Source organism: Schistocerca nitens, chromosome 5 (assembly GCF_023898315.1).
Source record: "Schistocerca nitens isolate TAMUIC-IGC-003100 chromosome 5, iqSchNite1.1, whole genome shotgun sequence".
Classification (NCBI taxonomy): domain Eukaryota; kingdom Metazoa; phylum Arthropoda; class Insecta; order Orthoptera; family Acrididae; genus Schistocerca; species Schistocerca nitens.
The window spans coordinates 801,920,648-801,945,689 of record NC_064618.1 but is presented as its reverse complement, the minus strand read 5'-3'; the positions used below and the strand labels follow the sequence as shown (position 1 = coordinate 801,945,689).

General features: G+C 41.1%; 1 protein-coding gene across 1 annotated transcript in view; it reads right to left on the bottom strand.

Moving 5' to 3' along the window:
* Positions 1–2,919: 2,919 nt before the first annotated feature.
* The window catches only part of LOC126260728 (peptidoglycan recognition protein 1-like), a 53,707-nt gene continuing 31,584 nt past the window's right edge, over positions 2,920–25,042 (bottom strand). Inside the window, exons 2-3 of the mRNA XM_049958066.1 lie at positions 16,626–16,805; positions 2,920–3,497 (exon numbers count right to left, since the gene is read on the bottom strand). Coding sequence (XP_049814023.1) covers positions 2,920–3,497; positions 16,626–16,805 — 758 coding nt within the window. The remainder of the gene's footprint in view (positions 3,498–16,625; positions 16,806–25,042) is intronic.

Here is a 25,042-nt window from a genome sequence, read left to right as displayed (position 1 = left end):
CTCGTTACCTCTACTTCAGCAACACAATTTTTGTACTCCTGCATTTCTCGCACTGTTATATACGTGATATAATGCAAACACTGATACGGAATTCTTCAAGGGTTTGTTCAGTTTTGCATTAGTTCTAAAAACTCTTCTTCTGTGTAAGAGTTGTTTCATTATAGACTCGCAAAGCGACTAAGTACATTTCTGAGAGGAAGTTAATTGACTTTAAGAGAAATGTTGGTAAGATATTCTGCCTTCAGTAAGACACCGATTGCTTTAATGTAACAAGTTAAGGTGAGCTATAGTGTAGAAGACAACGTCATATGTTTTCAGGTTAATATATGTCACCTGAAATTTTCTTCACAATTTGTTGTTTAACCAATGAGACATTACCCTTATCGCCTTCAATATAGAAATTTTACCGTACGTAAGACAACGTCTGATTGGTTTTGTTGTAAAACAAAACTGATCAAACTGTTTATTGCAGAAGGCAGAATTTTTCTCCATTTACTTTTAGCAAGCAGGCAAAGTAAATGGAGCAGAAACATTGAAAAGACGATAATATAATATTGATGCTAAACATACTAAAATATTCCCAAAACACTAGGGGAAATTTTGAGTTACGTTCAGCTAATTCAAAAAAGAGATGCAAATAAAAGAGAGATTCCTTGTAACCCCGAAGTACTCAACCACGACAGAACACGATGAGTTGTAACAAAACACGAACGATTGTACCGAGTTAGTGGTTCTGCCGACAGACTTTGAATGATTCAGCGAATCTAAAACAGTGTATTTTGGGACTTTCCTTTATTTACAATGTTGGAAATCACCTTCTGATAGTCTTTATGCGTTATTCGGAATGTTAGAAATGGGAACAAAGTAATGCACATAAGATTTCACGCACACCGTATTGAACAGAATGTCTTTCATTACTTTCTCTGACGAGGAAACATCACAACCTCAACCTCATATTTTGAGGAGAATAATGTTTACTTGCAAGATATCAGCCCTATCACTCTATCCCGCTGGAAAATTTGGGCTATAGTTCTGATGGTACGCGGCTACAACTTCCTGAAAGTACAGCTGTTAAACTTCCGCTTGCACAGTTTGCTTGTCATGTGCTCCGCCGCACTGCAGCCGCCTAGTGCCCAAGCGTGAATCACTGCATAGCGGAGTGGGCGAGAGGTTTGTGAAACATTATTTTGACATTGGTAACTTACGTTGTTCATGGTCTCAAAGTGCGTAGTTGGTGCCAGATCTCTCTTTCCTTTGAACTTTTTTTATCTAGCGATTCATCAGTACAGTTAGATAAATGAAATGAATTGGTATGTCATTAAATAACTAGCGTAGCGGTATTTAATTATTAACATCACTGTTGTGCTTTATTTGCTTTCGGTTTTAATGCTGACATTGTTAAAGTGAAGTACATTTCCAGGTATGCGTTATTCTTCAGCGCGATAGCCATAATTAAATTGTGAATCGAAGATCATTAATTTCATTTCATAATTATTTTTCATTTACTTAGGCTTAGTAATATTGATTCTGAAGCTTATATATACCTGTAAAATATCAGGCGGAGAATATTGTTAAAATATTATTGAATGTATATGAGCATGAAGTGGACATACTACGTACTCACTTTTTGTACTGTTTTTCGCGTAGAAGAACGTGACTTCTCGAACAAGATTTAAAAACAAGTTGATCAGAAGTGTCCACCTCTCCTCTTCCCTTCCTTCACCTTCAACGTTCCGCAAATAGGAGGGCTCTGACACTGTACAGTACTTCTCACCAGGGCGTTAGAGCACTACAGCAGGCTGGAGCGAGAGACAAACAACCGGTCCACGCCAAACTTTAAATGCTGTACAATCGGAAGATCATAACCTTGTACTGTCAATGGCTGATATTTTGCAACTGTCCTTTCCCGTCCTTAAAATATGAGGTGGAGTCAAGGATGTTTCCTTGTTAGAACTGTTCCTTGTACGCCACATTATTTTATGATCCACGGTTGTACATAGGAAAGAGTGAACAGCAGGTAGCGCAGAATTATCTGGTATCAATGTACATGAAAAACTGAAATGATAATTCCATCAAAAGTTACGACTATCTTCTTTTGTTTAAACCACGTACCACTACAAATGTTTGCGAAGCACAATTCTCACTGCAGTAGATCTGCAGATTAAATCACGAAAATAATGTTAAGAAAAAAAAGAACGATGAAATGAAATTTCAGTAATACATTTCAAGGAATGAAATATGCTTGCGAGCTCTTACGTTAAGTTTTCAAAGTCGGAAAAAGCTAGTCAACTGGTTTGTTTTGTTTTCCCCTCCTCATCATTTCCCGCCGATCCTACCAAGGTACACCACAGGATTTCTTCCACGACGGAATGAAAGAAATAATACGGTCACGTAGAAAGGTAGAAAAACGATACCAGTACTATCATATGGTTTTATTATTATGTCAATTTACAGCAACATCTACACAGAAAATATAGCACTGTTTTAAACTAACTTCTAATAACAGTATTCCAATGGTCTTGCCGCAGTGCTAACACCGGTTCCCGTCAGATCACCGAAGTTAAGCGCTGTCGGGGTGGGCTAGCACTTGGATGGGTGACCCTCCGGTCTGCCGAGCGCTGTTGGCAAGCGGGTGCACTCAGCCCTTGAGATGCAAACTGAGGAGCTACTTGATTGAGAAGTAGCGGCTCCGGTCTCGTAAACTGACATACGGCATCCAGTGACGCCTGTGCTGAGGATGACATGGCGGCCGGTCGGTACCGTTGGGCCTACCAAGGCCTGTTCAGACGGAGTTTAGTCCACTTTAGTGCTAATAGCAGTATCATGAATTAGTTAAGTAGCAGCACTAGAATAAGTACATAACTATTGCCTGTGGTTTCCGGCAATTTATCTTAATCTCGAATAAAATGGTCGTTTTGTCTAACGATTCTTAACTATACGTGTTGAGTGAAGACATTCTAGGCCAAGGTCACAGTCTGCCATGCATCGATGTGGCCATCCGTTTATCACTCTCAGCACGCCATCTCCCGGACTCTTAACGGGGATCAAGGACTCCACCTGGCCGTACGATACGAGTCGGTAGTCGGGTTTCAGCTTACCCGAGCTCACACCGAATTCCAGCAGTTGCCGCAGCGATTTCATCATACTGTCGGTAGCATTTTGGTCCTGGAAGTTGCCCACGAGTGCTACTGCTATGTTGCAGCCCTGCAGCCAGGACGACACGTTGGTGGCAGCGTCCCAGCCTCGGTCCACGTAGACGTTGCCCGCCACATCTACGAGGAAGTTCCACTGGACCTGGCGCTCGTCGCTGTATTTACGCAACAGTGGCACGCATGCGGCTTCCGTCTCGCAGTACGCGTCAGGCGTGTCTCCGACGACCACGGCAGGAATGGGGTGAAGCAGAAGACTCGTAGAGTCGGCTGGCACTGAACTCCGCTTGGGCCACAATTTGATCTCTCGCCCGAGTTCTGTCATCAACTGCCAATCTAGTGTTGTATCTGCAATCAGATATAGACTGTTGTGGTCATAAATACCACACTTCCTCATGTGCAAATACAACTTCCATGTACCAGACGGTATGGGACATATATTAAAACAAAGTTTCTATGGTGGTGCAAAGGTACACTTTTTTGTTAACTCCAAACAGGAGATTTCCAAATCCTCTGGCAAACTACATTTGTTTCGACATAGGATCCTACTTGTGCCAGCACATTTTTTTCCTTCTTTATACCCAGAAATATTTCACTAAAGTTACAGCATCGTCAGTGGGTCTTTAATTTTCTTTCCCTCAGGTAGCAGGAAAATTCTTTCCTATCTGTACATACAGAAATTTCATTTTTTAAGAAAGGTATTCACCCTATCCCGAAACAAATGTAATTTGCTACAGGATTTGGAAAACTCCTATATGGAATTCAGCAAAACAGTGTATCTTTACACCTCCGTAGCAACTTTGATTGCCTTTAAGGTACATCCCTTACTGTTTGATACGTGGCAGAGGGTGTCAGTATAAGTAGACACAGGGAGCCGGTCAGCTGTTTGTTTGCCAGTTAGACAGAACCTCAACGCAGGGCTCACCTGCACTCGCCGCCAAGAGTAATCGAACTGAGCATTCTACACATGATGGTAGTCGTCGTTCACTTTATTTAGCAGTGTACCAAATACTGTAAAACGTCTGTCAACAACTCACTGTAAACTGTGCATAATCTTTAGTCCCGTATACAGGGTGTTCATAAATGAATATCGGGGTTTTAACGCTTTACAATATTTATTACATTAAACTTACAGTTATAAATGATATGTCAAATGAAAGAGCAACTCAAACAGTTTTACCAAGAACCTTCTAAATGTTCAATGTGAGCACCTTACTGTCATAGCGAAGTACGCGATTGGTTGAACTTCACTGTACCCAAGCGTTGGATAGGCCGCAAGGGGCCCAATAACAGGGCTTGCTTTTTCATGGCCTCCACGTTCACCCGACCAAACACCATGTGATTTTTTCCTTTGGGGCTTCATCAAGGATCGTGTGTACGTGGCTCCGCTACCAACAGACCTCCCTGACTTAAGAAACCGGATTGAAGCAACTGTTGCTACAATCACTAAAGACACACTTATCACGTTTGGGAAGAACTCGGCTATAGACTTGATGTGTGCCGTGTGACAAATGGTGCTTACATTGAACGTTTATAAGGTTCTTGGTAAAACTGTTTGAGTTACTCTTTCATTTGATATATCACTTATAACTGTATGTTTAATATAATAAATATTATAAAGCGTTAAAACCCCGATAATCATTTATAAACACCCTGTATATTGTTACCGTAGTTGTTACCTAATCCGATCTCGCTCTGATATTTCACCTCCTGTTGTTATTGTGATTTTCTGTATTTTGCTTTATAACTATTTTTCTTTACAGTTTGTCATCTGCAACCACAGAGAACTTAATGAAGAAGGTTATTTGCATCGAAAATTTACGACTGGGAATGTTACTCCTAACAGTGCACTAACTCCGCTCAGAATACATTCAACTGTCAACATATGGTTTTGAATTTTGTAAACAGTGACAAACCGCAAGTTTTTAATAAGTGCAGTTTTCATTGTGAAAATAACGTGAAAATCAAAACAAGTAAGTGGGGACACGCTGCTTACACCACACACGCACGTACAAACACACACACACACACACACACACACACACACACACACACAGTATAAAATAATGTTAACCGCAACAACCCCGTCACAAATTTCGATGTAAATACCATTTTAAAATAAGTGCTCTATGGTTGCGATTGACAAGCTATGGAAGAATAACAGCTATAACGCAAAATACGGAAAATCACAATAATAGCAGCTGGTGGAAACAAGATGTATTTCAAATTTGTGAAGAGTTCCTATAAAAGCTGGAATTTCTGTATGTACAGGCAGTAAAGAGCAGTTTTCTTTTTACCTAATAGAATGAAAATAAAAATGCAGTTCATGATGCGGTAACTTCAGCGACACACATCTGGAAGGAAGAGAATTGCCTTCTCTCAAGACGGAAACGGATCAAATAAAATTTATTTGTAAGCAGATACGGACACAATAGTGTGCTTCAACCTCGAGCCGAATGTTCTGGAAACTGGTTTTCCACGTAGCTTAAGTACTGATCCATTAGTGTTTAAGGAAAGTTTAATAACAAAAATGTATGTTGGTTCAAATGGCTTTGAGCACTATGGGACTCAACATGTATGGTCATAAGTCCCCTAGAACTTAGAACTACTTAAACCTAACTAACCTAAGGACATCACACAACACCCAGTCATCACGAGGCAGAGAAAATACCTGACCCCGCCGAAAAATGTATGTTACCTACCATTATTCGGTGCTTTTGACCAGGATAAAGACATTCAAGGATGGCACAGATGAGTAATGGTATCAATTTGTTATAGGGAAATGCGATATGGAGACAATTAAATTACAAAACCTAATGCGCTGTAAACTGTCGTGGTCTGTGACAACTTTCCATGTCCAAATTTCCTAACGAAATAATTCTGCAGTCATTATGAGTTTTACAAAGAACTGAATCATATATTCATTCTGGATGGATATTATGAAGTGAAACCTATAAAACATTCGACGTATACAAAATATAATTTACATATCTATGGAAAAACAAAAATAATCAAAGGAAAGACTCCAATAAAACTACACTATTCGACGGGAAGGCCTGGATCTCACCGTACATGGAAAATCACAAAACATGATCACCACACTACATAGTCCAACCCTAGTATATACCTGGATGATACTTCATCGTATAAATGATGGCTCCGCAAACCGTTTCGAAAATTTTTCAGTGCATGCCTTCTATTACCCCTTTACACCAACTACTGAGCAGCAACAAACGACCTACAAAAGTGTCAGGTTTCGTTTTAGACGGTTGCTTTTATACAAGCTATTAAATACGCAGAAACTGTTCGGACACTGAAGCCCCATTAGAGAACTGACAGCTGCACATTACCCTGTCTGGAGTCGAGTAATCAGTAAATATTCGATGGAAATGAGGGACGAATATCTAGATGAAACAGTAACAAGAACTCTCTAAATTCATAAGGATAAATTAAAGTACCGATATTACTCATAATGCAAAGACATGGCAAATAGTTAACGTAGTAGCGGAAACCAGCCTATCACCAATTCTGGTGCTAACCTACGTGGATATGATGATCATGTTTTGGTAGTGTGCAATTCATCCGTCGCAAGAGACATAGGACACTGCAGAAACCGTAAGAGCAACATTTTTAAGATTAGGTAGAGCGTTTCTTCGTAAAAGTAGTGTGGCCTTATACATTTTACCACATATTTTCCATATGCGACTTACGTCGTGGCTACTAACGAAAACATGTCTACAAAATGCAAGTAATGTATCACCAGACGCAACTGCGATTATGAATCAGTTGTTATATTATTTTAGTGATAAATACATATGTCAAGTAGAAGACTGTTCGTAATACATTTGACCAGGTTGGATAACCCATACCTTATTTTGTTTCCATAGTACTGCTGGAAAGAATAACTCAGTAAATTGCCGTATATGCGAAGAGGCAAGGAATCAAATCTCAATGGAAAATACGAGCCGGAGTGGCCGTGCGGTTCTAGGCGCTTCAGTCTGGAACGCGTGACCGCTACGGTCGCAGGTTCGAATCCTGCATCGGGCATGGATGTATGTGATGTCCTTAGGTTAGTTAGGTTTAAGTAGTTCAAAGTTCTAAGGGACTGATGACCACAGAAGTTAAGTCCCATAGTGCTCAAAGCCATTTGAAAATACGAGTTGAAGGTGTGAATACTGTTAACTCAGGCATAACTTCCACTTTCGGAGAATTATGTAAGATTTTTAGTACCGGATTTTACTTTTATTATACATACTACTTTTTTGCTACAGTGATTTGAGATCTGTAGAAAGAATTTTGCCGACCGGGGTGGCCGAGCGGTTCTAGGCGCTACAGTCTGGAACCGCGCGATCGCTACGGTCGCAGGTTCGTATCCTGCCTCAGTCACGGATGTGTGTGATGTCCTTAGGTTAGTTAGGTTTAAGTAGTTCTAAGTTCTAGGGGACTGACGACCTCAGAAGTTAAGTCCCATAGTGCTCAGAGCCATTTGAACCATTTTTTTTGAAAGAATTTTACTTTTGACGAATCCAGTGACATGTTTTCTATTAATAACCTGTTTTTTGAAGTCAGATATTTTAATTGTGTTTTATAAAGACAATTCGTAACACTGGCGGCATCGATCTATGCTTAATTTTTTGAAATAAGAGTATTGTACGCAGAGCCTCTAATGTTGGTAGTGTTGGGCTCTTCAGTTAGAAGACTGGTTTATTGCAGCTGACTGTCATATGCTAGTCTGTTCATCTCTGCATAACAAAAAAAAACGTACATCGATTTGAACATGCTTACCGTTGAAACTTCCTGAAAGATTAAAACTATGTGCCTGACCCAGACTCGAACTCGGGATCTTTACCTTTCGCGGATAAGTGCTCTAGTGACTGAGCTACCCCAGCACGACTCACGACCCGTCACCACAGCTTCAATTCCCCCAGTACCTCGTCTCCTACCTTCCAAACTTCACAGAAGCATCACTCAGGTTGTGGCTAAGCCACGTCTCCGCAATATCCTTTCTCCCAGGACTGCTAGTTCTGCAAGGTTCGCAGGAGAGCTTCTGTGAAGTTTGGAAGGTAGGACACGAGGTACTGGGCGAACTGAAGTTGTGTGGACGGGTCGTGAGTCAGGCGTGGGTAGCTCATTCGGTAGAGCACTTGCCCGCGATTAAAGGCAAAGGTCCCGAGTTTGTGTCTCGGTCTGGCACACAGTTTTAATCTGCCAGTAAGTTTTATATCAGCGCACACTCCGCAGCAGAGTGAAAATTTCATTCTGGATGCTTATTAATGTCAAGGCTTGTGATACGTTTATCGGCTCGTGAAACTGCTATCGACAGAGGTCTTCCCTCTGCTACACATTAGTACTTTGTAACCTAGCAACGAGGGCTACAGCGACCGTGTGATGTGCGCAACATGCCGCTCTGTGTTCTTAGTCTTGTCCTCAGCGTGGTTTCCTTGTTTAATGGCTTTAAGTCCAACTAGCTGCCGCGCTTCAAGTGCCGCGCTGAAGACATACGGATGTTTTATTTCTGTTGGACATGAAGCCTGACATCCTTCTCTGTCTTCTGTCACAGGTTCGATGCTTCCACATTTCAGCACTCGGTATGATACAAGAGGGGAAACTCACCGTAAACATTCTACATCTACATCTACATCTACTTGATTACTCTGCAATTCACATTTAAGTTTTTGGCACAGGGTTCATCGAACCACAATCATACTATCTCTCTACCATTCCACTCCCGAACAGCGCGCGGGAAAAACGAACACCTAAACCTTTCTGTTCGAGCTCTGATTTATCTTATTTTATTTTGATGATCATTCCTACCTATGTAGGTTGGACTCAACAAATATTTTCGCATTCGGAAGAGAAAGTTGGTGACTGAAATTTCGTAAATAGATCTCGCCGCGACGAAAAACGTCTTTGCTTTAATGACTTCCATCCCAACTCGCGTATCATATCTGCCACACTCTCTCCCCTATTACGTGATAATACAAAACGAGCGGCCCTTTTTTGCACCCTTTCGATGTCCTCCGTCAATCCCACCTGGTAAGGATCCCACACCGCGCAGCAATATTCTAACAGAGGACAAACGAGTGTAGTGTAAGCTGTCTCTTTAGTGGACTTGTTGCATCCTCCAAGTGTCCTGCCAATGAAACGCAACCTTTGGCTCGCCTTCCCCACAATATTATCTATGTGGTCTTTCCAACTGAAGTTGTTCGTAATTTTAACACCCAGGTACTTAGTTGAATTGACAGCCTTGAGAATTGTACTATTTATCGAGTAATCGAATTCCAACGGTTTTCTTTTGGAACTCATGTGGATCACCTCACACTTTTCGTTATTTAGCGTCAACTGCCACCTGCCACACCATACAGGAATCTTTTCTAAATCGCTTTGAAACTGATACTGGTCTTCGGATGATCTTACTAGACGGTAAATTACAGCATCATCTGCGAACAACCTAAGAGAACTGCTCAGATTGTCACCCAGGTCATTTACATAGATCAGGAACAGCAGAAGTCCCAGAACGCTTCCCTGGGGAACACCTGATATCACTTCAGTTTTACTCGATGATTTGCAGTCTATTACTAGGAACTGCGACCTTCCTGACAGGAAATCACGAATCCAGTCGCACAACTGAGACGATACCCCATAGGCCCGCAGCTTGATTAGAAGTCGCTTGTGAGGAACGGTGTCAAAAGCTTTCCAGAAATCTAGAAATACGGAATCAACTTGAGATTCCCTGTCGATAACGGCCATTACTTCGTGAGAATAAAGAGCTAGCTGCGTTGCACAAGAACGATGTTTTCTGAAACCATACTGATTACGTATCAATAGATCGTTCCCTTCGAGGTGATTCATAATGTTTGAATACAGTATATGCTCCAAAACCCTACTGCAAACCGATGCCAATGATATAGGTTTGTAGTTAGATGGATTACTCCTACTACCCTTCTTAAACACTGGTGCGACCTGCGCAATTTTCCAATCCGTAGGTGCAGATCTATCGGTGAGCGAGCGGTTGTATATGATTGCTAAGAAGTGAGCTATTGTATCAGCGTAATCTGAAAGGAACCTAATCGGTATACAATCTGGACCTGAAGACTTGCCCGTATCAAGCGATTTGAGTTGCTTCGCAACCCCTAAGGTATCTACTTCTAAGAAACTCATGCTAGCAGCTGTTCGTGTTTCAAATTCTGGAATATTCCATTCATCTTCCCTGAAGGAATTTCGGAAAACTGCGTTCAATAAGTCCGCTTTAGCGGCACAGTCGTCGGTAAGAGTACCATCGGCACTGTGCAGCGAAGGTATTGACTGCGTCTTGCCGCTTGTATACTTTACATACGACCAGAATTTCTTCGGATTTTCTACCAAATTTCGAGACAATGTTTCGTTGTGGAACCTATTAAAGGCATCTCGCATTGGAGTCCGTGCCAAATTTCGCGCGTCTGTAGTCTGTAAGGTCGTGCAAGGGCACAACTTGCGGCAGCAGTGTGTACAACAGTAACAGTTGTCTCCTTCGTTCACGGCACCGCCAGCGGGACACCAAAGGAAATTTAGTCTGGTGAGAAACATTTTAAAACGAAACGCTTTCAGATTTACTGCCTACCAAGGAAGTGTGAAATGCGTGTTTCTGTGCGTTATTGTTTCCAGACTGTCCTCAGTTAAACTTTTATCTATCTTGGGAAGCGTCTTTTGCTCGTTCAAGGTCATTGCAGTGTTCTAGGGCTTGGTTGTCTTTTCCACTGCGATGGTTACACATCCCCTGGCAGAACGTTAAAAGACTTTACGTGAGAAATTATGACTGGTTTCATGGGTATTACGCGCACGTTATTGTATTCTGGGGTTCTGTCATCGTTTATTGTCACTGGGTTTAAGAAACGTTACTATATAACGTCAATTGTTCCTTCATTTAATTTTATCAGCTTTATGGATTTATAAATTTTTATTCTTCCCCCATGAACCATGGACCTTGCCGTTGGTGGGGAGGCTTGCGTGCCTCAGCGATAAAGATGGCCGTACCGTAGGTGCAACCACAGCGGAGGGGTATCTGTTGAGAGGCCAGACAAACATGTGGTTCCTGAAGAGGGGCAGCAGCCTTTTCAGTAGTTGCAGGGGCAACAGTCTGGATGTTTGACTGATCTGGCCTTGTAACATTAACCAAAACGGCCTTGCTGTGCTGGTACTGCGAACGGCTGAAAGCGAGGGGAAACTACAGCCGTAATTTTTCCCGAGGACATGCAGCTTTACTGTATGATTAAATGATGATGGCGTCCTCTTGGGTAAAATATTCCGGAGGTAAAATAGTCCCCCATTCGGATCTCCGGGCGGGGACTACTCAAGAGAATGTCGTTATCAGGAGAACGAAAACTGGCGTTCTACGGATCGGAGCGTGGAATGTCAGATCCCTTAATCGGGCAGATAGGTTAGAAAATTTAAAAAGGGAAATGGATAGGTTAAAGTTAGATATAGTGGGAATTAGTGAAGTTCGGTGGCAGGAGGAACAAGACTTTTGGTCAGGTGATTACAGGGTTATAAATACAAAATCAAATAGGGGTAACGCAGGAGTAGGTTTAATAATGAATAAAAAAGTAGGAGTGCGGGTTAGCTACTACAAACAGCATAGTGAACGCATTATTGTGGCCAAGATAGACACAAAGCCCATGCCTACTACAGTAGTACAAGTTTATATGCCAACTAGCTCTGCAGATAACGAAGAAATTGATGAAATGTATGACTAGATAAAAGAAATTATTCAGGTAGTGAAGGGAGACGAAAATTTAATAGTCATGGGTGACTGGAATTCGTCAGTAGGAAAAGGGAGAGAAGGAAACATAGTAGGTGAATATGGATTGGGGGGAAGAAATGAAAGAGGAAGCCGCCTTGTAGAATTTTGCACAGAGCATAACTTAATCATAGCTAACACTTGGTTCAAGAATCATAAAAGAAGGTTGTATACATGGAAGAATCCTGGAGATACTAATAGGTATCAGATAGATTATATAATGGTAAGACAGAGATTTAGGAACCAGGTTTTAAATTGTAAGACATTTCCAGGGGCAGATGTGGATTCTGACCACAATCTATTGGTTATGAACTGCAGATTGAAACTGAAGAAACTGCAAAAAGGTGGGAATTTAAGGAGATGGGACCTGGATAAACTGAAAGAACCAGAGGTTGTAGAGAGTTTCAGGGAGGGCATAAGGGAACAATTGACAGGAATGGGGGAAAGAAATACAGTAGAAGAAGAATGGGTTGCTCTGAGGGATGAAGTAGTGAAGGCAGCAGAGGATCAAGTAGGTAAAAAGACGAGGGCTAATAGAAATCCTTGGGTAACAGAAGAAATATTGAATTTAATTGATGAAAGGAGGAAGTATAAAAATGCAGTAAATGAAGCAGGGAAAAGGGAATACAAACGTCTCAAAAATGAGATCGACAGAAAGTGCAAAATGGCTAAGCAGGGATGGCTAGAGGACAAATGTAAGGATGTAGAGGCTTGTCTCACTAGGGGTAAGATAGATACTGCCTACAGGAAAATTAAAGAGACCTTTGGAGAGAAGAGAACCACTTGTATGAATATCAAGAGCTCAGATGGCAACCCAGTTCTAAGCAAAGAAGGCAAGGCAGAAAGGTGGAAGGAGTATATAGAGAGTTTATACAAGGGCGATGTACTTGAGGACAGTATTATGGAAATGGAAGAGGATGTAGATGAAGATGAAATGGGAGATAAGATACTGCGTGAAGAGTTTGACAGAGCACTGAAAGACCTGAGTCGAAACAAGGCCCCGGGAGTAGACAACATTCCATTAGAACTACTGACGGCCTTGGGAGAGCCGGTCATGACATAACTCTACCATCTGGTGAGCAAGATGTATGAGACAGGCGAAATACCCTCAGACTTCAAGAATAATATAATAATTCCAATCCCAAAGAAAGCAGGTGTTGACAGATGTGAAAATTACCGAACTATCAGATTAATAAGTCACAGCTGCAAAATACTAACGCGAATTCTTTACAGACGAATGGAAAAACTGGTAGAAGCGGACCTCGGGGAAGATCAGTTTGGATTCCGTAGAAATGTTGGAACACGTGAGGCAATACTAACCTTACGACTTATCTTAGAAGAAAGATTAAGAAAAGGCAAACCTACGTTTCTAGCATTTGTAGACTTAGAGAAAGCTTTTGACAACGTTAACTGGAATACTCTCTTTCAAATTCTAAAGGTGGCAGGGGTAAAATACAGGGAGCGAAAGGCTATTTACAATTTGTACAGAAACCAGATGGCAGTTATAAGAGTCGAGGGACATGAAAGGGAAGCAGCGGTTGGGAAGGGAGTAAGACAGGTTTGTAGCCTCTCCCCGATGTTATTCAATCTGTATATTGAGCAAGCAGTAAAGGAAACAAAAGAAAAATTCGGAGTAGGTATTAAAATTCATGGAGAAGAAGTAAAAACTTTGAGGTTCGCCGATGACATTGTAATTCTGTCAGAGACAGCAAAGGACTTGGAAGAGCAGTTGAACGGAATGGACAGTGTCTTGAAAGGAGGATATAAGATGAACATCAACAAAAGCCAAACGAGGATAATGGAATGTAGTCGAATTAAATCGGGTGATTCTGAGGGCATTACATTAGGAAATGAGACACTTAAAGTAGTAAAGGAGTTTTGCTATTTAGGGAGTAAAATAACTGATGGTCGAAGTAGAGAGGATATAAAATGTAGACTGGCAATGGCAAGGAAATCGTTTCTGAAGAAGAGAAATTTGTTAACATCGAGTATAGATTTAAGTGTCAGGAAGTCGTTTCTGAAAGTATTTGTATGGAGTGTAGCCATGTATGGAAGTGAAACATGGACGATAACCAGTTTGGACAAGAAGAGAATAGAAGCTTTGGAAATGTGGTGCTACAGAAGAATGCTGAAGATAAGGTGGGTAGATCACATAACTAATGAGGAGGTATTGAATAGGATTGGGGAGAAGAGAAGTTTGTGGCACAACTTGACTAGAAGAAGGGATCGGTTGGTAGGACATGTTTTGAGGCATCAAGGGATCACAAATTTAGCATTGGAGGGCAGCGTGGAGGGTAAAAATCGTAGAGGGAGACCAAGAGATCAATACACTAAGCAGATTCAGAAGGATGTAGGTTGCAGTAGGTACTGGGAGATGAAGAAGCTTGCACAGGATAGAGTAGCATGGAGAGCTGCATCAAACCAGTCTCAGGACTGAAGACCACAACAACAACAAATTTTTATTCAGAATTCCGAAAGCTTTCCTTGCTGTCTGTTTTGAAATATTTTTTATTGTGTATGATCTATGTGTTTCCTTGTTTTATGAGATTTATTTCATTTGTTGTATTTACTACGTACGGACCGTTTAATAGTCTCGAAAAAGTCTAAAATTTCTATCGGTGACAGAAGCTACTTCGCTATTGTAAATAGGGGAACATTAACAAACGTCTTATAAATTCTTTTGGTGCCTGTCGATCACGTGATACTAATTCTTTCCTAGTGATGACAATAAACGTCTCTAAATTTCAATGATTTGATAAATAGCACCACTGACCCCGAGTTAAATTAAACACCTGGATAAATAGATTTTTCCTGGTTGTTTCCACTCCTGGTTCCTTACTCTCTACCCTTGCATTATGTTCTCCACCATCCAGAATTTTTACCCCCCACACCCTCTCTTCATTATCAGATTAACTATTTCTTCATTCCTCAGCATGAGGTTCCCAGAGGCTACCCCTCCTATCAGCCAAGTTGTACCACAAAACTCTTTTTTCCGAATTCGATTCAGTACTAATTCATTATTCACTCGACCTCCCCATTCAATCTTCATCATTCCTCTGCTACACCACATTCCAAAAGTTGTACTCTTTTTGTCTACCCTATTAATCGTCCACGTTTCACTTCCACACAAGGCTGATCTCCAGACAAACACTTTCGGAAAAATTTTCCTTAGAATAAAAGTTATACTTGATGTTAAAAAAATTACTCTTTTTTTCAGAAACACTTTTCTAGCTAATGCCAGGCTACATTTTATAACCTCTTTACATTGCCCATCGTCAGTTATTATGCTGCCTAAATAACTAAACCTTTCTACTTGTTTTAGTGTTTATATCCTAATAAATCTCTTTCAGTATCTCCTGATTTAATTCGACTGTAACACGTTCCCCTTGTCATACTTCAGTTGGGTTCATCTTACAAGCTCTTCCCAAGCCACTATTCTTTCCGTGCAATTGATCTTCCATGTCTAGTGCCGTATCTGACAGAATTACAGGACCATCAGCATACCTTGAAGTTTCTGTTTCTTCTCCCTGAACTTCACTCTTACAACCTCAATCTTCCAACTTCACTCTTACAAATTCACTCTTCCACCTATCTCTTTACTTTCTTTCACTATTTTCTCTATGTACAGATTCAATAACGTCGGAGATAGGCTGTAATATACTGAAGCATGGGAAAAAAAAGTTGAGGATCTATTAGATGAGGATCGGTTTGGCGTTAGGAAAGGTAAACACTCCAGAAATGCAGCTCTGACGTGGCGCTTAATGATTGTAGCCATACCTAAGAAAAGTCTAGGAATGTTCGTAGGACTTGTCAATCTATGAACATCCTTCGATAATGTAAAATGGTCCACGATGTTCAACATTCGGAAAGAGGAGTAATTTGTAGAAAGAGATGGGTAACATTCATTATGTACAAGAACCAAGAGGAAAAAAGAAGAATGGAAGAGCAAAGTGATGCAATCTTTCACCCAGACTCTTTAGTTTACACATCGTAGAAGCAGTGATCGAAGAACCACTGACGCAGATAAAGGAAAGTTCAAGAGAAGGCGTAAAATTCAGGTTGAAATGATACAAATGATAAGACTCGCTGATATTGGGAAACTCACCGAAAATAAGTGGAATCGCAGGGCATATTGAATGGAGTCAACAGTCTAATGAGCACACAGTATGAATTGAGATGAAACCGAAGTAAAGAGGAGTAGCAGGAAAGAGACCATCGGTAAACTTTTCATCAACATGCTGGACCATGAAGCAGGCGAACGGAAGGAATTATTCTGCCTTGGAAGCAAAATAACAGATTGTGGATAAAGCAAGGGGGAGATACAAACGAGACTAGTATGGGCAAAGACGGCACTCCTGGCCAAAACAAATCTATTAACATCAGGCATTGCGCTTAGTATGAGAAAGAAATTTCTGACAAAGTACGTCTGGAGCACAGAATTGTACGGAAACACAGAAAATCGAAGCGTTTGAGATATGCTACACAAGGATATTGAAAATTAGGTGGATTGATAAAATAATAAAATAAGAGGTTCTTCAAAGAATAGGTGAGGAGAGAAACATGTGGAATACATAGACAAGGAGAACGGACAGGATAACAGAACACTATGAGTTGTATCCGGGATGGCGCCTTAGTCCACAACACAAACTTATGTTGCATGCGTGGTTCTGCGCTAGAGGCCAATGAAGTAGATGACTTACCTGCAGACGTCTTAGGTGCGTCCTGGTTGATGTTTGTGTCTTTCCTGCTGGAGATAGCTAATACTGCAGAAGTCATCAGGACGGCTAACACTGCAGCCGCAAGCAGGGCGGTGGACTTCCTGACCGTCTCGTAGAAGCTGCCGCTGAGACGGCCGCCCTGGTTACCTCCTGGTGGGCCACCTATGGCATTGGTCGACACATTCGTTACATTTCATTCCAGTTTTTAAGACTTTTCGTAGAAAATCGCGAGAGATGACCTAATGAAAACATGATCTTACCGATATTTCGTTAAATTTATCTCAAAATACAGTTTTTGAAAAGCTTTGATTTCTATGGATCTTGAGTTGTTGACGAAAAAAGAATGGACCTCAAAAATGATCAACTGATAAAAGATACCATGCCTGCTACAGCGACAACTTCCAGTGATGCTGATGGATGTATCACCCAACATTATTAATATCCTTGGGATAATCAAACATGACAAAATTTGGTATGCAGGATATACGAGACTTGCGAAACACTGTCAGGTTTCGTGAATACAGCAGTAAAAGCCATACCAAAGAATGCAGTTACTAACAGTTGCCTCTCCGAACCATCAGTTTATTACGACATCATTGAAAAACGCTAACGCGCATATTTACAGAAACTAAGAAATTAGTGTAGGGCAATATTTGGTGAGAGATCGTGTGAGGTTGTTCAGGAACATAATTAACGTTTTCTTCCTCGGCGCATGAAGACCATTTTGCATGTGATCAATGGCAGGTTGTGTGATGTCCTTAGCTTAGTTAGGTTCAAGTAGTTCTAAGTTCTAGGGGACTGATGACCATAGATGTTAAGTCCCATAGTGCTCAGAGCCATTTGAACCATTCAATGGCAGGTGTGTTCTAAGTGTATTTGTCGAATACACTGATGTTAGTGTGTATACACTGATAAGCCAAAACATTACGACCGCTGCCCATCGCGAAGTTGGATGTCGCCTGGTCGCGTTGCGAACACGTGACTCGGTAACAAAAGTAAAGCGGAGGAGAAACGGAAGGGGGATCACTCTAGCGAAGATATGGTTTGCAAATGAGAAGATCCATTTAGATGAGAGACTTTGACAAAGGGCAGGTTATTATTACGCAGGGCATGTGAATTAGTATCTCGAAAACGGTGAAGCTGGTCGAATGTTCTCGTGCTACTGTCGTGAGCGTCTGCAGAAAGAGGTAGAAGGACAGTGAAACTGCAACTAGGTGCAAAATGGTTGGACATCGACAATTCTTCACGGGAATTGTGGTTCGGAGGCTTGTCTGTTCCGTTTGGTGAACATATTGGAGCATCTACATCTACATATACATCTGCATGGATACTCTGAAAATCACATTTAAGTGCCTGGCAGAGGATTCATCGAACTACGTTCACGGTTCTCTATTATTGAATCTCGTATAGCGCACGGAAAGAAAGAACACCTATATCTTTCCGTACGAGCTATGATTTCCCTTATTTTATTGTGGTGATCGTTTCTTCCTTCCAAAATATTTTAGAGTTATGAGGTGAAAGTTGGTGATTGGAATTTCATGAGAAGATTCGGTCGCAAAGAAGAACGCCTTTCTTTTAATGATGTCCAGCCCAAATTCTGTATCATTTCAGTGACGCTCTGTCCCATATTTCGCGATAATACAAGACGTGCTGCCCTTCTTTGAACTTTTACGATGGACTCCGTCAGTCCTTTCTGGTAAGGATCCCAGACCGCGCAGCAGTATTCTAAAGGAGGACGGACAAGCCTAGTGTAGGCAGTCTCCTTAAGAGACCTGTTACATTTTCTAAGTCTCCTACCAATAAAACGCAGTCTTTGGTTAGCCTTCCCCACAACATTTTCTATGTCTTCCTTCCAGTTTAAGTTGTTCGTAATTGTAATTCCTAGGTATTTCGTTGAATGTACGGACTTCAAATTTGACTGATTTGTCGTCTAACTGAAGATTAACGAATTCCTTTTAGCACACTTTTCTTTATTTAGGATCAACTGCCAATTTTCGCAACATTCAGATATCTTTTCTAAATAGTTTTTCAGTTTGTTTTGATCTTCTGATAACTTTAGTAGTCGATAAACTACAGCGTCATTTGCAAACAACCTGCTCAGATTGTCTCCCAAATCGTTTATACAGATAAGGAAAAGCAAAGGGCCTATAACACTACCTTGAGGAACGCCAGAAATCACTTCTGTTTTACTCGAAGACTTTCCATCAGTTACTACGAACTGTGACCTCTCTGAAAGTAAATCACAGTTCCAGTCACATAACTGAGACGATATTCCATAAGCACACAATTTTACTACAAGCTGCTTGTGTGGTACAGTGTCAAAAGCCTTCGGGAAATCCAGGAATACGGAACCGATCGGAAATCCCTTGTCAATAGCATTCAACACTTCATGCTAATAAAGAGCTAGTTGTGTTTCACAGGAACGATATTTTCTAAACCCATGTTGACTGTACGTCAATAGACCGTTTTCTTAGAGGTAATTCATAATGGCCGCGGGGAGTGGCCGCGCTGTTAGAGGCGGCTCCTCCCGCCGGAGGTTCGAGTCCTCTCTCGGGCATGGGTGTGTGTGTTGTTCTTAGCATAAGTTAGTTTAAGTAGTGTGTAAGCCTAGGGACCGATGACCTCAGCAGTTTGGTCCCTTAAGAACTCACACACATTTCAACATTTGAATTCAAAATGTTCGAGCACAATATATGTTCCAAAATTCTGCTGCATATCTACATTAATGATATGGACCTGTAATTAAATGGATTACTCCTACTACCTTTCTTGAATACTGGTGTGACCTGTTCAACTTCCAAGTCTTCGGGCACGGATCTTCGTCGAGCGAACGGCTGTATATGATTGTTAAGTGTGAAGCATAATGCATCAGCATACTCTGAAAGGAACCTAACTGGTATACAGTCTGGACAAGAAGACGTGCTTTCTAAGTGATTTAAGTTGCTTCACTATTCCGAGGATATTTACTTCTACGTTACTCATGTTGGCAGCCGTTCTTGATTCGAATTCTCGAATCTTTACATCGTCTTCTTTTGTGAAGGCATTTCGGAAGACTGTGTTTAGTAACTCTGCTTTGGTAGCACTGTCTTCGATAGTATCTCCATTACTATCGCGCAGAGAAGGCATTGATTGTTTCTTACCGCTAACATACTTCACATACGACCAGAATCTCTGTATTTTCTGCCAGGTTTCGAGACAAAGTTTCGTTGTGGAAACTGTTATAAGCATCTGGCATTGAAGTCCGCGCTAAATTTCGAGCTTCTATAAAAGATCGCCAATCTTGGTTATTTTGCGTCTGTTTAAATTTGGCATGTTTGTTTTATTGTTTATTCAACAGTGTTCTGACCCGTTTTGTGTACCAAGGAGGATGAGCTTGTAACAACAACGACGTTGTGCTATTGTACATATAAGTAGTTTTTTCCATTTGATTTTCCGATAAACTTGTGTAATTGATGTTCTGATTTCAATTTTTTTTTTGTTTCGTGCCATTGTGTTAAGAAAACTATAAATAAGTTTCAATGTGAATATTAATGTTGATGTCAAATGTCAAGTAATATTGTAATAGAATTGAAATGTAACAAATGTTGAGACTGTTGTAAGATGTTTAAAATGGTAACTGTGCGTCTGGTCCATACGTAGGCAGTGTGTTAGGATATGTAGAATGGAAAACCTCGGGTGAATACCCTGTCTGTAAGGGAGCGGTAAAAGGTGGATGGCAGGCGAGCGCGGGAAAATGCGCACGGGCACTGCACGGCACAACGGGCTCAGTAGTAGTTGGAGTTTGGCACTGGTTTGAGCAACACCTTCTGGAGCGAGGAGGCTCTCCTGGAAGACATAGCTTCACTGAGCCTCGGGTATGCCGTTCCAACACCCACACAGCATGACAAAATTCCATAGGCAGTAAATGGAAAAGTATTGCGACGCTAAGAAGAATTAAAGTGCCGATACATCAAGAGCCATAGCTGTGGTTGTATGTATGCTCTGTGCCCCGCCACCTCGCCACCCGCCAACCGCCGCATCGATACTAGCAGGTTGAAACTTTTAGTACTGTATTCGTCCACACGAGAGTGAACTGTGTTTGTTTGGTGCAATAATAACCTAAATTTTACCAGAACTTTCCCATCATTTATTTATCCTCACAACTAACCTAGACAGGGTCCTTTCCAAATGTTGTGCAATCCGAGTGTCCCGAAATGAAAATTAAAATTTGTGTTAATAATAATTATTTGCAGAACTAGCTATGTTAGAATGGTGTTTAAAGAAATGTTTTCTTAATGAACCAGTAAATTAATAACGAAGGTCTAACGAAGTTGAAAGATAACTTTAGTATTGATATAGTAATGAAGTTTATTATTTCGAGACAGATTCAAAGGCATTTAAATGAGCAGTAAATAAGATGAAAAGAGTAGTAACTTATATACTGGAAATCTTGAATGAATAATAAATTCAGTAATCATTTTTTTTTAAATACAGCGATCATAACAGTTTCAGGGTCCCTCCCCCTCATTCATTTGAATTCTGAAGTGTTCTAAATTGGTTTGACCAGCAAAAGTTAAAGTCAATATAAAAGTCAAAATTTATCAGTGTTTTATCTTTATGAAAATTGACATTTTGTGTGTGGCATGAAAGTACAATTTCTAGGGCAACCTATGCCCGATTTTAATCACATTAATACAGTATAAAGTTTTGTAGTAAACATTATAGTGTAGTGTTATGTATTCATGATTTTCCATATCAGTACAGAACGTGAAACTATCAGTTCAATAGATTTTCTGGTTCTAAAATTCGACTATATTATGCAGTGTTACAACTTGTTGTTTTGCATGAATATATACCAACTTGTATAGGGAAGAAACTCAGTTAATGCCTAATTAGGCTGGCGACCGTATTATTATCTAATTGGTAGCATCTTCTGGGTTGCTTTTGATCCATCCTGACGTGTAATTGCATTTCGAACTTACTTGACGGATCACTGTTATTACAGAGTGGATGTAAGTCTGATTTGCCACCATTCAGGTACACTGTCGATAACTATACGAAAATCCTTTCTCATAAGGTGAATCCCGCTCACTTACCATAGCACAGGCTTTAACGAGTACTGTGTCAGGGATTACAAGCTCCGTCGTTCGTTGATTTATTTGGTACAAATCTCTAAATTGCTGCTGATACTATTTCTCTGAATTCAAGCCACATCTGGTTATCACTAATATTATTAATTTGGAAAGAGTGGAGATTGTCTCTCAGGAAGGCGTCAAGTGAATTTTTATCTGCTTTCTTCAATTGGTAAATTTTTCGTTTATTTTTGGAGGATTTGGGGGTTACAATATTCAGTCTCGCTACGACAACCTTGTGTTTACTAATCTCTGTATCGCAGGGCGCTGTGGCCGAGCGGTTCTAGGCGCTTCAGTCCGAAACTGCGCTGCTCCTGCGGTCGCGGGTTCGAATCTTGCCTCAGGCATGGATGTGTGTGATGTCCTTAGATTAGTTAGGTTTAAGTAGTTCTACGTCTCGGTGTCTGATGACCTCAGATGTTAAGTCCCATAGTGCTTAGAGCCATTTGAACGAATTTTTCAATCCTTCTATCCGTTTTGATCCTCGTTATTAACTCAGGATTATTTGTTTCTAAGAAGTCAAGTGTGTTTTCACAACTGTTTACTATTCGCGTGGGCTCATGAACTAACCGTATTCACGCTGATAGGCGACAGTGAAGCCCCCATGGTCCAATCATGTGAACACCTTCTTAGTGGAGTATAGGACCTATCGGATGGAATGGCCTCCATATTCTCCAGATCTCAGCTCTGTTGAAAAAGCGTGGGCGATGATAAAACGAGCTGTTTGCAATCGTCCTGTTCCACCACCGATTATACAGGGCATCATAGAGGCCACTGTGGAGGAATGGGATAATACCCCACAGGATTGTCTGGACAGTTTGGTAAGTAGTATGCCTAACCGCATTCAAAAGTATATCCAGTTACAAGAAGTGGCAGTTGGTTCATAAACTATGTGTTATGCAAGATGACACTGAGAAGAAACGGCAGTGTTTGCAGTGGAATCTTTTGTAAGATATATCTCCTTTATTTTCGTTTTCTTGTGATTATAATAAGAGAAAAAAAATTTTGTTTCTTATTTATGTCGAGTATTGACAACAAAGCAATAGCCAACATTTACTTTGACCACTGTATCTGTTACGGTAGAACCGTGTCACGATTTGTTATAGGTGATGTGTTTTCGTACGCCACAATGTGTCTTTGAAGTTATCTCAAACTGTAGATATTGCGATGGTAGATAACACAGTAGGCAGTTCAGTTGAAATGAACGAACATCCCTAACAGAGCCAATCACATAAGTTGGACAGAAGAATATGGATGGATGGCAGGTAACCACAAACAAGCCTAGCATGAAAGAAAAAATACTTAAAATGATTGACGATAGCTGAAATAGAAATATATTTAAGAAAATGATGGCATATGGCAGTGTAAGACACTTATGAATGAAATCAATGGGAAGTGCAGGGAAGCTAAAGTGAAGTACTCGTATTTGCAGGAAAAATGGAATGATCTCGAAAAGCGAAATGGGCTGCTACAGAATCTAGGAAAATCAAAATTACTCCTGCTGAAATTAAGAACAATGGCGTCAACTTTCAGAGAATTCCATCATTAAACACAGCAGAGACGGTTGGTTAACATTACGAGCAGCAATTTCGCGAAGCAAGAAGCAGTGACGACTGCTTGGACAGCTCACTTGCGAGTAAGCGAACAGGCAAGGAGTGTAGATAAGCTAGTGACTTTACACGAATTGCGTAGCTGTTCCCGAGATCCGAGCGTGCGCGCTTGACTGAAGGTTGGAGACGACTCAATGGTATATAGGAGGCGGGCTAAATAAGAGACGAATATTACATATTTTCAACACAGCTACGTTGTAGACCCTGTAAACATGATATAGCAAAACCAGTATGCCAGGAAAAAAGGACTTCATCCGTGATTCTAAAACAAATATTAAGTAAGTTTGGAAATGTTTTAATGATAATAGATTATAAAACCAGCGGACAAGTGCTCCAATAGGAGAACAAAAAAAAGCTAGTATGTTCCTGTTTATTTAAAAGACTGACTGAAATGTTAAGTCCCAGGAGCCTCATTCGACCTTCCTCGACACCTTTAGCATGCGAATCGTTCGCACTCTCCTTAACATACACCTCACCTCACACTCCCACAACCTCCCCTACCAGTACCTCTCTCACACCCACTAGTCAATCGCTGTACGTCGCTTGCATACCCATCCACACCTACTTAACCTCTCTTACTCACTCATCAGCCCAACTCGTTGCCGTTATCTCTTTGTGTCTCTCTGTCATTGTCTCCTGTGTCACAGTCTCAGTCCCCATCGTTCTCTCCTCTCAGTGTCACTGTTTCCCTCTTGCTCTCTCTTAGTGCTACTATCTCGTTCCTTCTTTCCTACTGCTGTTGTCTCTTCTCACTGTCGCTACCGCACTCTTTCTCGTTGCCATTTACATACACTCTGTCTCTCTTTATCAGCGCCTCTCAGTCCCTTCTACTTTCTCATTCTCTTCATTCCTTCCCCGCTGACACACTCCCATACACTCTTTTCCTAGCGCTGTTCTGTCACTTCCAGCTATGTTCCTCTCCCACTGTGAACCTCTCTTTCTCTCACGCTGCGATTGTCTCCTTCTTAGCTCTTTCTACAGGGTGTTACAAAAAGGTACAGCTAAACTTTCAAGAAACATTCCTCACACACAAAGAAAGAAAATATGTTATGTGGACATGTGTCCGGAAACGCTTACTTTCCACCTTAGAGCTCATTTTATTACTTCTCTTAAAAATCACATTAATCATGGAATGGAAACACATAGCAACAGAACGTACCAGCATGACTTCAAACACTTTGTTACAGGAAATGTCCAAAATGTCCTCCGTTAGTGAGGATACATGCATCCACCCTCCGTCGCATGGAATCCCTGATGCAGCCCTGGAGAATGGCGTATTGTATCACAGCCGTCCACAATACGAGCACGAAGAGTCTCTACATTTGGTACCGGGGTTGCGTAGACAAGAGCTTTCAAATGCCCCCATAAATGAAAGTCAAGAGGGTTGAGGTCAGGAGAGCGTGGAGTCCGTGGAATTGGTCCTCCTCTACCAATCCATCGGTCACCGAATCTGTTGTTGAGAAGCGTACGAACACTTTGACTGAAATGTGCAGGAGCTCCATCGTGCATGTACCACATGTTGTGTCGTACTTGTAAAGGCACATGTTCTAGCAGCACAGGTAGAGTATCCCGTATGAAATCATGATAACGTGCTCCACTCAGCGTAGGTGGAAGAACATGGGGCCCAATCAAGACACCACCAACAATGCCTGCCCAAACGTTCACAGTAAATCTGTGT